This window comes from Lepidochelys kempii, chromosome 1, assembly GCF_965140285.1.
Source record: "Lepidochelys kempii isolate rLepKem1 chromosome 1, rLepKem1.hap1, whole genome shotgun sequence".
In the NCBI taxonomy this organism is placed as follows: Eukaryota; Metazoa; Chordata; order Testudines; family Cheloniidae; genus Lepidochelys; species Lepidochelys kempii.
The window spans coordinates 249,084,426-249,099,921 of NC_136380.1; the positions used below are offsets into that span (position 1 = coordinate 249,084,426).

The 15,496-nt window shown below is 45.7% G+C and overlaps 1 protein-coding gene across 3 annotated transcripts; it reads right to left on the reverse strand.

Annotated features, from left to right (window-relative positions):
• Positions 1 to 752: 752 nt before the first annotated feature.
• On the reverse strand, positions 753 to 11,014 carry ADCK2 (aarF domain containing kinase 2). 3 transcript variants are annotated; one of them, XM_073322438.2, is made up of 9 exons: positions 10,751 to 11,014; positions 9,303 to 9,892; positions 8,350 to 8,496; positions 7,214 to 7,342; positions 6,310 to 6,405; positions 5,174 to 5,425; positions 3,943 to 4,071; positions 3,227 to 3,280; positions 753 to 2,283 (listed from the first exon to the last, which is right to left on the reverse strand). In XM_073322438.2, the coding sequence occupies exons 1-9, from the start codon at positions 10,794 to 10,796 to the stop codon at positions 2,140 to 2,142; spliced, it is 1,587 nt and encodes a 528-aa protein (XP_073178539.1). In that variant the 5' UTR covers positions 10,797 to 11,014; the 3' UTR covers positions 753 to 2,139. The 3 variants fall into 3 exon arrangements, with proteins under 3 accessions (XP_073178539.1, XP_073178520.1, XP_073178530.1); XM_073322419.2 differs by lacking the exon at positions 10,751 to 11,014 and having other exon boundaries at positions 9,303 to 10,648; XM_073322429.2 differs by lacking the exons at positions 753 to 2,283; positions 10,751 to 11,014 and adding an exon at positions 2,297 to 3,013 and having other exon boundaries at positions 9,303 to 10,650.
• Between the last annotated feature and the right edge of the window lie 4,482 nt (positions 11,015 to 15,496).

Sequence of the window (15,496 nt, forward strand, 5' to 3'; positions counted from 1 at the left end):
AGATCCAAGGGTCTGGGTCTGTAGTCACCTAGGCAAATTGGTGAGGCTTTTTACCAAACCTTGTCCAGGAAGTGGGGTGCAAGGTTTTGGGAAGTATTTTGGGGGGAAGGACGCGTCCAAACAGCTCTTCCCCAGTAACCAGTATTAGTTTGGTGGTGGTAGTGGCCAGTCCAAGGTGTAATATTTTGTACGTTGGGGAAGTTTTGACCTAAGCTGGTAAAGATAAGCTTAGGAGGTTTTTCATGCAGGTCCCCACATCTGTACCCTAGAGTTCAGAGTGGGGGAGGAACCGTGACAGTAGTGAATATTGTTGTTCCTTCAAAATAATCAGATTATTCACTCCTAGTTTAATGACTTAGTTAATGTAGTTAGTTACTTTAACAACTTTGATGTATAGGGGGAAAGAATGAAGAAGAAAAAAAACCCCAAACATTTCAATATAAAAATGGACTCACGGGCCTCTGAAACTATATTTATAACAAGCTGTCTGATCTTGTCCTTAGTTGCAGTTGTTCAGCAAGTTAGATCTTATAAAAATCAGCAGCTTCTCACAGGTGGATATTCAGAAGTTATTTTACTCAGACGTTCATAAGCAACAGAGTTTTTGTAAAATCATGTTTCCTATAAAGGTACTTACACTAGCAACGACTCAAAAATGTGTCAGCCAAGAGGAGATTGATAAATGGTGCGTTTTAAATTACATCCTTCCCCAGAGTGCTTCCTCTTTCAAGAAAATAATAACAAAAACAAAATCCATTTTGTAACATTTAATCTGTGGAAAGGCTTATGGGTAACATTCCAATGCCATTAGGAAGGGTAGTGTTTAAGGACAAATGAATGCTGTCAATATAGGAAGGTGGAACCAGGTCTCCATTGCCTGTTCAAATAGTCTTAACAGCAGTCTTCTCTGCACTCTCATGTCACTGCTATTCACACTAACCAGCACAGGGTCTGATCCTGCATCCACTGAAGTTAATGGCAGGCTTGAGCCCCTGCTCCTCAGACTTCAGCAAACATTTCTGCTCCTTGCACACTAAGATCCATCTTTAATTTGCTGATGCTGGAGGAAAACCATGCTGAGCTTGTACACAGTGTCAAACCCTACACTAAATAGGATGCAATCTTCTTCCAGCAACAGAATACATGGAGATCGCCAGCTCCCCAGAGTAAGAGATGCTTAGCAACCATTTAAAAAATATGTATAGCTTCTATTTCTTCAAAGCCTGAAAAGAATATTCCCCCCTCCCCTCCCTATTTGACTATGACTGATCCCCTCCCCTGGGATTGAAATGACACTAAAATGGATCTGGCTCTTTAAAGCCCAATCCAACTATAGCTTTTAGGAGCTAGCCTACAGGGGGAACTCACACATGGTTTTGTTCCACAAGAGAGCTGTGTTTGTTTTTTTTTGTTTTGTTTTTTAATTTTAAACTCCTGATCACAGCGGTGAGATCTAAACATTTTTAAAAGATGTTTCAAACCCAGACTACTTCCCCCCATTAGATTATAGCAATCTTGGGAACCTAGATGACTTGACAGTGTCACTTGAGTCAGGCTGAAGGACTACCCAACATCCTGTCAAACCCAACTAACAAAGAATACCAGATCGTATGAACGTGTAAAATTCTAAAAGGCCCATAAGGCTGAAAGTGAAGTTCTCTCGAAGGGAGTCAGAACCCACCATTTCAAGCTGCAAAATGTCTGATGTTTACAATTGCATTTCTAAGGCTTTTCTATCTATCCACTTGTATGACACCCTCTCATTGCAGTTTCAGCCTTTCAGCAAAGTAGGACTAATCAATAAGGAAGCCTGATTCCTAACAAGTCTCACCAAGCCATAGCTCAACGTCAATATTTGTTACTCAAACTTGGATACAAATTAAAGGGCTTTATTGTCGTAGAACAGCATTCTCTCATAGGCAGGATGGGAGACCATGAAGTCAGCTGGAAAGGTCTTTGGCACCTGGATGCTGCCTGGGTGGTGATGGCTGATACCCAGTTTAATGGGGAATAGCCCACTGCTTCTCAGAGGTGAGGGCCTGTCCTCAGCTTCAGGCTGTTTCCCCATCGGCTGCCAAGGAGCACAGACAGTCCTTGCCAAAGAGCCCAGCAATGCAAGACAAATGTCCGTGGCTGCTGCTACTCTAGGAGAGAAGCGGCGGTTCTGATGAGAAGTGGTTTAGCTGCCTCCAAGATGTCCAGTTCGGGGTCCAGCGAACGGGCAAGCCCTTCCAAAACCATGATGGCAAAGACAACTGAGGCAAAATTACTCTCCAGCTTCACCTGAAAGCACACGTGCAAAGGTTATAATGGACTTGGGTGCCTTTGTGCTTTCCAAGCCCCTTTCGCTGAGGTGCCAGCCTGCGGTGGGTGTGGGCTGGGAGGGCGTCCATGTGCGTAGGCAGCTGGACTGCGACACAGGAGCTCACTCATTTCCCTTCAGTTTCAAATCAGCCTCGCTGCAATTCAGCAGAACTGAGGAGGGGAAGCTGATCATGTCAAAAGGAGATGTCCTAAGTCAGCCCAGTAGACAGTACTCTGCACTTCCATATAGGAGAGGATTTTTCCCTCTATGGAGGAGCAGGAGTTAGGAGTGCTGCCCAGTGCCAACTCGGCTGTAGGAGCTTCCATGGACCTGGCAAGTACACACGCATGAAAAGGGGCAATGTGCACCCTCTCTCCACACTGTCATGGAGGGAGCCCCATGGAGCATGCTCCCTAGTTCACAGAAGCATTGTTATAGCTCAGCTGAATTCAATTAAACAAGTGATTTTTTTCCGCTTTAAAGTAAGCGCCAGTACCTCCTGAGTAACCCCCTCACAAACCAGCGTGTAGAGCCCAGTGCACCTACGCAACCCTACAATAAATAAGCAATGCATGCAGGGAAAAAAGCAAATTGCTTTCATTTTACTTGTAGCAGTAAGGAAAAAATAAATGGAGACACCAACACTGTCCTTTTAAGGTCTGACGTCAGTTCTGAAATGCAGGTTCTTGAGGGCCAGATCCAAAGCCCCTTGAAATAGATGGAAAAACCCTCACTGGCCTCAAAGACTTTAAGGCACTCGTTTCCAAGCATCGCAGGCAATACGGCATGCACGATCCCCCCGCACATTTCAGACACTCTCCCTCACCTATGCAATCCCAATGGTTCCCCCCTGCCCATCTTTCAGATGGCAAAGCCTGGCATAACTTTTAAAGAGAATGAAATGAACACCGAGAACCTCACCTTGTGCGTCATCAGTAACTTAAAGACACTGGAGAGCAGATTCGCCACTTGAAGCTGGGACGTAAAGATACAAAGAAAAAGTTAACTCTGCTGAACAGGAGACCATGAACACTACTACCAGCAGGAACGGGAGGGATTTACCAGAGTAAGCTATTGGCATATTATATGATCCGTGTAAAGTCGAAGAATATTAAGTGTCAGATTTTATTATTAGAGATATTGCTCAGACAACAATATGTGCTATGCTCCATTGACAGCCTTATCCATCAGGATGTTGGTAAATATTCAGAGGGCATCAGCTGAGACTCACCAATATCTATGGCTCTCTCAACCCTCCAGCCCAGGAAGAAGGTAAGAGGGTTGAGGAGACACAACAATCGGTCCCTGCTTTGCTCTGCAGCCTCACTGGTGGAGCACTACTATTGGTTTCAAAGGGAGTCCCAGCAGGATTTAGCCAGAAGGATAAAGGCTACAACTCCTTGGATTAAAAACAGTCAACACTATTTTGAGTTAGAAGGAAATAAAAAAGAGTTAGGGGCCTTGATGGAGTTTTTCTCCAGCTGTGAGAATAAAGAATCGTAAAGAATTGGTAACACTGACAAGAGAGATGGCTGATGTGTAAGCGTCTGGTCTTTCAATCTGGGCCCATTTAAAAGCCTGGGTGTACTCAATAAGAGATAGTGTCCTGGGCTGGGTACCATATTTAGTCTGCTCACCTTTCCCAGTGCTACAGTGTTCGTCCTGGCCTTGGTCACTAGCTCTGCCATTTCAACTTTGAATCTCTCTATGTCCTTGCACTGGTTAGCTCTGGCGTGATGAAGGATCAATTCTGCCACTCTCTCCCCCTGTGAAACAAGTAGGAAGAGATGTGTCTATAAGAATCCCACACCATGGTAACACCACCAGATCTGTAATGCAGCTGCGCACAGTACCCTCACTCTCAGGCTTCCAATGGCACCTATAGTAATTAAATTTCTTTTTGACCAGAGGGGGCGCTCTCAGGGGCCAGCCTACCCTCCTCAGGAGTTTGAGGGCAGACAGAGACTGACAGAGAGAGGGGAAGTGGTTCTGGGGGGACAGTCACTATGTGGGAAGACCTAAAGCCCCTGTTCCTTTTAGGGCCAGAGACTAGAAGCCTTCTAGTGTTGGGCAGCGCAGAACTCCCTGCTCTCTCAGCCAATCAGGACAAGTTCTGGGAAGGAGGGCTGCATATAATATGCCTCTTCCCTCATAATAGGGGAGACAGTGGTAAGAAGAGCACTGATAGCTAACTGCTCCCATGTCAGGGTGACTGAAACAAAACCCTCTGCCTCCAAAAATGGAGGGAACACTGGGAATCCCCACCCCAGCAGAGATGCCTGGCGAGAAAGGGACATTTTGGTGTGAAGGGTTTTTCAAGTTTTGTTTATATGAGAGGCTTCCAAGCCAGTGTGGGTGGAACTAATTTAGAGGGCCAGCTGGGAGATGCTAGCTCAGGGATGCAGCCTACTACACATACCCTGGGGGCTGGCTGGCCCATGGAAATAGTGACAGGACCTTCTGTAAAAGCCATTCATCTGTAGGCCGAGCTAGTTCAAAGCCAGCTTGTGTTTCTAGTGACTGGAAGTAGTTTCACTTCAGTGGCTGTGTGAGATGAGTCTGGTCTCAGAACAGTTCCTGACAGACAACTATTTACTGCATGCTGGCAGTCTCAGACAAGAGGCCAAAGACTGAATGGGTGTGAAGATAAAACTACATCCTCTTGCAGTGAGGTGGACCCTCCAGCTCAAGAATGAAATGCAGCAAGAGGGTTGTGGAAGTGCTGATGTGTGGGTTGTACCTGTTCTGGCACTCGCTTGGGGAACGGTTGTATAATGTACTGCTGACAACTGAAATGACTGAAGAATTCCAGATGTCTCCCTTCCCCCAAATCCAGAGCCGTCAGCACCCATCTGGAGCAGGCCTCACCTGTCCCTGTACCACAGCTGTGAAGACTGCCTTGAAGTTCTGAAGGTCAGCTCCCTGCAGCTCTGCCACAATCCCTGCATCCAGCAGCATCAGACGGAGCGGGCAGGGGGACAGCTGCACTTCCACGATCAGCGTGTCACACATGTCCACAATGGCGGTCTGATTCTTGTGGCCAGCGCTGAAATGCGCGGTGCCCTGGACCAAGATGTTCCCAGGGTGCAGGTCAGCGTGGACAAAATTATCAACGAACACCTGGAGGGGGTGATATTTATAATAATAAAAAGGACAAAGGTAACTGGAGTAAAATCTTCCACGGTGTGAGACCTGCATCCAAAACCTGAGTAGATGGTAAATGGCATAAGTGGGGTGGTTTCAGTCCTGTCCCCCCATGATCTCTTTGCCACATCACAAAACCAATACACACGGATACAGTTAGTAGCTTCTGCTCAGCAGTGGCCCAATGCTGAAACAGCAGGAGATGCTGTAGGCAAAAATCAGGGTGCATCGGCAAAGCTGCATGTAGCGAAAATGAAGATTTACTATGAGTCCAAGATAGTTCTGGGGAATCACAGACCAGGAACAGCATTAGTGTCTGAAAATAAGCCATAACTGGACAGAACTCTGGCTTCTCATTGCCAGTACCCATTCAGAATCCAGCATTCACTCTGGCCATGACTGAGTAACTGAATAGTTACAGGTTGCAAAGCCCGTGCTGGGCGAACCACCTTCAACTCAACAGAAAAATGAGGGTAAGTTGCATTGCTCACAAGAGCTGGCCAGATTTATTTTCTTTGTTCCATGCTCAATATTATATTTCACCTACCTGTAAATTGGTAGCAGCAGATGCTTTGACAAATGGAATTAGAAGGTTAGCTTGTTTCCCTGGGGCTTTTATAAGTCCTGTAGCCTCCGCCGAGATGATACTTAAAACTTACATTGTGCTTTACGTCTCCAAAGCTATGTGTTTAATATTAAATTAAATACAGTTCTATGGCTTCCCAAAGCAATACACCTGCGTGTGTGTGTGTGTATATATATATACACACACACACGTATTAGGCTAACTGATTTATTTTAACAACGGGAAGGCATCCTCCTCTTCAGTTCAACTCTAACACCACAGCCCAGACTCTTACCATCTTTAGGAGCATGTCTATGCCCATCTTGGCTAGTCTCTTCTTGAGCTCCGAGGAAATGTCCATGTGCAGATACTGGGATATGGGCTGACTCTCCTTAAACAAAGACAGAATGGGAGTCAGACAGATCCTATAGATCCCTATGTCTTAATCCCCCACCACCCGCATTCCAGGGTCATGGTCTCTCCTGTCCTTGGCAGGACAATGAAGATGCCGCAAAGGGGGCTAGGTTAATACAGGCTGAATTTGCTGTGGCTGATTAAGCCAGAGAAGCAAAGGTTTGGGACTGGGAGGTGATTGGCTAAGTGGGTGTGAAACAGGCTATGAGGGATTTTGGGGGTAAGAGATACTAAAGAAAACATATAGGTAGAATTGACACACAGAGTGGAGCTGAAAGAACAGCTTTGGGAGCGGATTCAAAGCTGGCCCACGATGAAGATGAACCAACAAACCCAACTATATCCCTTTATTGGACCAGATCAGGTTAGATTCTTGAACTATTCACCCAACCGTAAGCCAGAAAAGGAGAACTGGAGTGTTTTACGGGCAGAAAACACAAACAGAAACACAAGATTGCTAGAGAACAGTTCTGGTTTCCTTTTAGCACCCAGGGTCTTGTGCCCTTTCCTACACAGGGTCTTGTGCCCTTTCCTACACAGAGTTGAGACTACATTTCTCACCCTTATTTCAGGGAAAGTGACCTTGAAAAGAAGAGTGAGAAAGGAAAGAGTGAAGGAAGGACCCAGACACATTTTAGCCAATAGCAGAGAGACGCACTCTCCTACCACTCATCTTTCCCTCCCTAGGCCACCTCTAGGAAAGGGCTTTGTGTTGAGGTTAAGATCAACCATTGAGTGTAAACCTCTAGCACCCCCATTCTTCTCATGGCCGCTGTAGCTCTTACCTCAAATGTTTCCACCAGGATATTTCTCGTTACAAAGGGGTGAAGTGGAGTTGGGAACTTAACAAAATCCACATCCAGGAAATTTTTCTGGAAGCACTCCAGGTTTCTGGCTTCATAGCGTAGGTCAAGCTAGAGGGATGAAGAGAAAGGGGAGACTGAGTGGTACAGGGGTGCAGAACTAGGAGGACAGGAAGCCTGGAGGGTCCTGCCTGAGCTACCACCACACTGCCTCACATTCAATCCCAACGGTGCTCAGCCAACTCCACCAGAAAACTGGTTAAAAAGCAAGAACCTCAATGGAAAAAAAAAAAAAGAGATGGTGTTTCTTAGCACAGCTTTCCTAGTGGAAATATTACAAAATGAGGCACCCCAGGAGTAGGCATCTTAGAACTACTTCAATTAGATAGAAAAAAGTGACAAATATTCCTATTTATGATCTGTATTACAGTCGTGCAGGGTCACAACCAAGATGGGGACCCATTGCGTTAGGTGCTGTACATACACATAAGTGACATTCCTTGCCCCAGAAAGAGTGTACAATCTAACTAGACCTGCCAAAGGGCAGGAGAAAGGAAGTGTTATCCTCATGTTACAGACAGAGAACTCAGGCAGGAAGAAATTAGAAGCGTCTTGCCCAAGGTCACCCAGGCAGTCTGCAGCAGAGTTCCAATCCAGTGCCTTAAGCACAAGACCATGCTTCCTCTCTAAGTCACACTCCTTCATACCCCCAAAATATATTTCTTAGCTCTCAGTGGCTGTTTGAGGAAGCAGAAGGGTGACCGCCCCTCCATAATTTGGAAATGATGACTATCCTGTGAGTATTATTATCTCCCTAAAAGAGAAATGAAAGGAAACGAGGGCAGGCTTCTCAGATACCGATCCTGTCCTGACTCTTCTCACAGTTTGTACCCTAGGCAAAAGGCCTGGCTGCCTGACCAAGGAGGTACTAAACACCCTGGGGCTGAAGACATCCCTGGTGTAATTACTGATGTCACTACTGTGCACCAGAATGCAGTGATGCTGCACAAGATGCCAGATTCTCTTCTTAATTTCTGGTAATAATGGGTAGGTGGATGTATGACAAAGGGAGGAAGCAACCGTGCTTCAGTATATGCAGAGTATGGAATTATGCCCACCTGTTGAGTCATGAGCTTCTCAAACTCCTCCACTATTTCAGTCAGACTTAGCCACTTGAGCCCCGGGAAAAGCCCAATGATCTTGCTCCCCATCTTCATCAGAAGCAGATCTATCTGGACCTGGTGGACTAGTCCAGGATGCAGGACCTGCGCGAGAAACAACAGTAGGCAGATCATCTCCCATGGGCATGATGCCGACACTGTAGGGAAGCCAGTCCATTCAGTTTAGTAAGCTAAGTAAGTAAGTAAGCTCCTGAATAGTCACAAGCCAGGCTGTAATGGAAATACCCTTTCGACTAAAAAGGGGCTGCTGTTAGCTCTGTCAACAATGCACATTTCCCAGGGATCCATGCTTCAAAATGTGACTCAAGGAAGTCTTTATAATACTTTTTAAACTACTCACATTTATTCAGTTTAGAGCCTACAATGTTACCAAAACTAATTTACAACAGCTTTCCCCATCCTCCCTTCATCTGCAGCATACTATCTATTGGTATTCAGCGGTGGGGGGGCCTGAACAGAGTATTTATTTTATGGTTAAAAAGAAGCAGAGAAGAGCTGGAGAATTTACTTAAGACCAAAAGTGAAGTCTAGCTCAGTACACAGTTTTAAAATAAATGGGGCCTTAATGGTCATGTCTAGTGCCCACATGGCAGTCAACAGGGCATGACTGGAGTGTCTGTATTTTGGAGAGTCCCAGACATGCAACAGCAAGGGCTGTTGAGGATCAGGTTTGAGGATCATTAGTAGCATTTTGTGACAAGCAGTACCACAGGCTCCAAATGAAGAATACTGGGAAAAAACTGCAGGGGCAGAAAGGTTAAGCAGCACCCCTCCTGCACTGCATTTAGTCCTCGCCACATCTATTAATTTTTCATGAGAACTAAATTCTCCATCAGATTCACTCAGCAATCTCTAATTCCAGTCATCCGCCAACAATCTATATTACTTACTTTAATGGCTACAGGAATAAGATGGTCCATCTCATCTAAACCGTCAACAGATGATGTGTTTGTAGTTAGCTGAGATCCAGACATCTGCTTCTCAGAGGCAGCATTTCTATTAATACCTTCATTGGAACGTTCTTCCTGAAGTGACTGGTCTGCACTGCCGTCTTCCAAAATCTCTCCAGCCTTCCATTTCCAGGGCCACCTGAAGAGGCCCTTAAGACCAGACACCTCCCAGGCTTCAAAAGCAGATTCTGTTTCAGAGTTCTTCACTCGTTCCTTGAACTGGGGGTCCTCAATAGTAGTGGCATCAGCATAAGCTTTATATACCTGGGCAACACAGCCCGAGCCAATGGGTTCCTTGCTTTTAAACTTGAGGACTCTCTTCCAGTCTTCCCCAAATGCTCTCCTGAGGAAGTGTTTGGTGCAACCCCAGGGATGAGGGGTCACCTTGACATGAAGCTTGGAAAACTTAATACAGAACTCTTCAGAGAAGAGATCTCTCCTGGTGCATGCCCACTGGCCCAGCTTGATATAAGTGGGACCCGAGGACTCCGTGGCCTTGAGCAGAAGATGGAGCCAGAGGGCTGAAAAACCTGAAGACAGGTAGGTCAAGGGATAAAGCAGAAGCAAAGGGCCAAACTTCAACAAGAGAACACAAGCCCGGAGTCCCAGGCGAAGGGCAAAGCCAAGATGCCAGAAGAATCCAGCTGAAGGTTGTTTATTTTTGGCAGGTTCTGGAAATACGGATGCACATTCGTTTGATACTTCCTGGCATCTCACAACAGACACCTTCGTGATCCCCCAGCACACTAAGGTGATCTTAGCCAAGGCTTGAGTTTTGATCAAGCTGTGTTTATCACTAGATGGGGAGTTGCCAAATTTATTACCCCATCTTATCCAAACCAGGTTTTTCCTTACATTGAGGGGCCTTAAACTGAAAAGGTAAATCCTAGCAGCGCAGCCCCAGGCAAACATAATCCTGGAGGTCAAAAATGACAGAGAAAGTTGTGTATCTATTGGCGGACAGTTCAGCCCAAATGGAGAACAGCAGCAGCCAAATCAAACATTTGTCATTTTTCGTTTTGCTTCCGTGTTGGTGAAAAACGGGAGAAAAAAGAAAAAAAAAAAAAAGCACCCGAGGTGATGCTCAGAAACTGGATTTACAAGGCTTGGTTTTGTTTGTTACACCAAAGTGCAAAAAGAAAAAAAAACACACCTCCGCGAGTCTGTACCTGTCAGCACCAGCATCTGCTGTTGGGAGACCAAAGGCTGGGTTTGGGCTGACTTGCTCCCCCCCATGGGTGAGTAGAGTTCTCCCCCCGCCCCCCCGCGAGAATCAGGTCAACAGTCTCTGTTCTTACGTCAGAGCGCAACCTCCCCCAGGCCCGGCCCGGCTCTGCTGGACGCGAGCCTCTGCATCCCCCTCACAGCCAACCCGCTCGCCCCTTCACCTTCCCCGTCTCGCCGGTTTCCCTGCCGCCCCAGCGACCGCTTCATTCGGACCCAGCGTCCCGCCGGGGAGCGGAGGGGCAAAGCCGGGGGATGAACAGCGGCGCCTCCCCGCCGCGGAGCCAAAGCACGCGGGGGGCTGGTGGGCGCGGCAGAGCCCCCGGGCCGCGCCGATCTGCTCCCGTCTCCACGCCGCGGCGCGCGGGGCGAAGCGAGCGGGCTACACGACGTTCCGAGCCCGCGGACTTCCGCGCGCCGCCATGGCCCCGCCCCTTAAAGAGACAGCGGCCGGCGCTGGGCGCTGCAGGGCGGGGGGCGGAGCCCGTCCCTGCCGCCCTTACGGGGCTTGCAGAGAGCGCGCTTTCCCCCGCGGCTCGCGGGTACCAGGCGCCCACAGGGCCGGTGCTTCGCAAGCTTCTAGAGCAGGGTGTCTTTTTGTGTAAGAACTGGCTAGTACCTTCCAGCTGGCCCCGTTATCCACTGGCCAGCCCGTTCGGCCCTTCCTCGGCTGGCAGCAAATTCTGTCTTTTCAGGACAGTTATTCATTTAGGACATATTTCAGAGTAGCAGCTGTGTTAGTCTGTATTCGCAAAAAGAAAAGGAGGACTTGTGGCACCTTAGAGACTCACCAATTTATCTGAGCATGAGCTTTGGTGGGCTACAGCTCACTGCGTCCCTCCAATGAAGTGAGCTGTAGCTCACCAAAGCTCATGCTCAGATAAATTGGTGAGTCTCTAAGGTGCCACAAGTCCTCCTTTTCATTTAGGACATAGTCTTGTTTAGACATGGGGTGGGCCGTACATTTGTATCTCCCGCCCTGCTATTCATTGTAGTGTTGTTCACTACTGCCTTTCAAGATTTGTTTCAAGTTTCAGTCCTTACAAGCTCTTGTGGGCCTCCGTTATTATCAATATAACTTGGTCCTAACCTTCCTGGCCAGGTCGCACTTAACCTGTGCCGTGTACAATGGAGTCAATCCCTGAAGTTATTAAAATGATGTTTTTGTTCTGCTCGGTCGCTGTTTGGGGAGTCCGCTGAAAGGTGTTCTACTTCCTGGTAAATTACATTTTCCATCCCTTGATAATTTCGGCAGGTAGAGCCTCTGGCAGGGGGGGAAATTAGTCTGTTTCCAGGGCTCGCCTAGTTTGGGATAGAGACATCTCATCTGTCAGAGTAAGGCTGTTTTGCAGGCAAAAACGATTATGGCTTTTCCCAGCATCGCCTTCTAGTAGTAGAAAATAATATTTTAAGTTGATTTTTAGTCTAAATCTTGAGATTTTGGTTTTAATTCTCTGCTCTGTGACTTCTGAGTTAGATATTTGATTTTGTTCTTTAATCTTGTTTTAACTTTTGGGATATTTCTCTTGTTTGTTTTCATCTTGTTACTAGAAGGAGAGTATGTAAAAGCACAGTAGCTCCTTTCCCTGCAGGAGAAACTACATGTGAGTCGGGCAAATGACAGATTTTGTAGTTCCTTGGCAATTTTGAAAATTCAGGGGAAAGTTTTATTTGAGGTTAGAACTGAAAACAAAAATTTTCTAGAATTTTTGGTCAATTGAAAAGGGAAGAAATCATTTGGGGTTGAAGAAAACATTTTCTTCAGACAAAATCAAAATGTTTTGTTTTCATCCTAACCATTTTAAACCTTTAAAAAAACTAAAGGAAATTTTGAAATCATTTCAAACCAAAACTTGAAATGTTTCATTTTTAAAATATCTCAAAACAAAATTTCAATTTTTTTCTGAATTTTTTTAACAACAAACAATTCAGCAAAATCAGCTTGAATTAGCAAAATAGCTTGGGTGTTGTCAAATCTGCATTCCTCACTGAAAAAAAGTTTCAGCTGAAAAGGTTCACCTACCTCTACTCTATATGAATTTATTCTTTGCTATGCCCAAGTATGAAAGAGGTTGATCGAGGTTTATGTCAAGGAAAGAAACAGTCTTTTTGATTAATAAATGAGGATTTGATAACATGCCTCTAGCTTTATAATACATGGGGATATGGTGAGAGATCTTGTTCATAAAATTCTGAATTGTTACTGGCAATGGTGGAAGACATTGGCCATAGTATTTATTCCTTTTAAAAGACAAGTTATTGTATTGTGTACTTATAGCTCTGATCGCAACAGCTCAAGGCTTTTCATATGGGTAGAAAAGCTAAAATCATCTAACGTTTATTTAAACAAAGTCACCACCCTCATAAAGAAGCAGAAATACCACACTGTTGGAATCTCTAATCTAATATAGATTGGAGTGATTACAGACACACTGTGATATTTAATTCTGTTCCGAAAATATTGAAAGAGAGGGAGATAACTGGAAATGCCTAGGAGCAATGAATGGACATGAAGGTTAGTTGATTTAAGTGACAAAACAGGTTTTACATATGTGTGTGTTGGTGATGATACGGGGGTGCTCTGGAGTGAATGTAACAAGTGCAGGAGCATTTGCTGTGTTTCAGTTAAGCAGATGGATAGCTCAGATGAAAGCAGGACAGGGACTCATAGACTTTAAGATCAGAAGGGACCATCATGATCATCTAGTCTGACCTCCTGCACATTGCAGGCCACAGAACCTCACCCACCCACTCCTGTAATAGGCCCATAACCTCTGAGTTACTGAAGTCTGCAAATCATGATTTAAAGACTTCACGTTACAGAGAATCCACCAATCTGTTTGCTTTCAGGAGCAACTGATTCCACATTTTGGTGTAAATGCCTCTGGTTTAATGTAGGAAAGAGAATCTAGGCTTATGTTTAATAAATATAGGAAAAGGTCCAGGCATTGAAAAGAAAATGACGTGAAGAAAACCACAAGTCGTATGTCTCTGCGGTTGGTAAAGTACAGGACAATGTATCCTTTTTCAACGGTTGCAGAACTGTGTATTAAATATTAGTGAGCTGGGCTGTACTGAGTCTTTGGGGGAATTCTCCAGGAAAATGCTTGGGATCTCGGCTACTCTCATACGATTGAAAAAACTGTGTATTGACTTAGCTCCCCAACCCAGTAATATTAGAGCCTTGCGCACAGTTCCTGTCTGCTCACTGTGGTCTGGAACCAAACCCCTTCAAACTGAATGCCCTTCTCTCCCACCCCCACTCGGAGGGAGTTGGGAATCTGGTCTGGGTCTGAACTTGGTGGTCTCCAGGACCATTTCTGATTCGTTTATTTGCTTTTAATCTCTTGCCCCTGACACATCATTATCCACAGGGAGCAGGACTGGGGTTTCTCTGCCTTACCAAAGGGAAGGGAAGGCCAACATTTTCAAACTTGAGTGCCTGAAGTTAGATACCGACATCCATACCGAAGGACCTAAATAGAAGTGTCTCAGTTTTTAGAGGCGCTAGCTCCCAGCCAAAAACATCCACTGGTATCAGTGAGAGCTGCAGGTGCTCAGTACACTTGAAATTGCAAACCCATGAGTTGTGGGCAGCAGACACACTATCAAATAAATCACACCTGGAACTGCAGAGGCTGGAGGAGAAACCCTCCTCCCTCAGCTCCAAAACCCCAGAGCTTTAGCCAGCAGGTCTTTTGTTCTGTGGCCCAGCCACTATCGCGTGACTGCTCTCTCGGTACGTTGCGTTAGAATTTCAGTGAGCCTTTACAATCCTCACTAGATCTCAGCAATTTGTTTCAGCAAATAGTAAATTTGTTGAAAAATGCATTTTTTTAAAGCACTGAAACTATTGGCAAATTCAGGTTGAATTTGGTGAATAGTTGTGCGTGGAAAAAATTAGGAAATGTCAAGATGTTTTTGAAAGGAATCATTTCCACATTTTGTTTCACATTGACAGTTCATTTTGAAAATGTCATTTGAAACATTATGTTCAACCCCCCTCCCCCCCATTATTTTTATTTCTGTATTGAAAAACTGGGGGGAAATCAGTCCATTTGAAATGGACCCATTTTTAATTTTATTTTTCAGTTCCCCTTCAAAACAAAAATCAATTATTCACCAGCATTTTCAGAAGGGCTCAGCACCTGTCAGGCTGCTGATTGCACTGACCATTGGCAAGAAACTCTAGAAGCCCCAGAAACACACAGCCAGTGAGCCAGCAGTTCTTCTTGCTGCTTCCACTTCAGATTCTCCTGCCTGAGTCCTCCTGTATGGGCCAGAGCGAGAGTGGAACTAGCTCTGGGAAGTGAGCTCCCCCAACCTAGGGAGAGGAAGAAGAGCTCTCCCTGTGCCTTCAGCAGAGCTCTAAGCACTGCGCTTCCCAGTGCTCCTTACCTTGGCCCCTACACTTGAATCTCTGGGAAGTCTCTGGGGAAGTGCAGTGTAGTGGGATTTCAATAGAGCACTGCCATCAGGGAGCTGGAGGAAGACTTTCCAAGGGGCAGAGACAGTGTGGGGACAAAGGGTTTCTGCACAGATGACCTTGGTGTCCCGTGGGTCCCTAGGTTTGAGGATTGGTCCTGTGCCCTTTTTTTATAGATTCACAGATTCTAAGGCCAGAAAGTGCCATTGTGATGATCTAGTCTGACCTCCTGTATGACACAGACCAGAGAACTTCCCCAAAATAATTCCTAGAGCAGATCTAGAAAAGCATCCAATCTTGATTTTAAAATGGTCAGTGATGGAGAATCCAGCACAACCCTGGGTAGATTGTTCCAGTGGAGAATTACTCTCCATGTTAAAAATTGACACCTTCCTTCCAGTCTGAATTTGTCTAGCTTCAGCTTCCAGCCATTGGACCATCTTTTGCTGGAGTTAAACTTCTCTCCACCCACTCCCCTTGACAT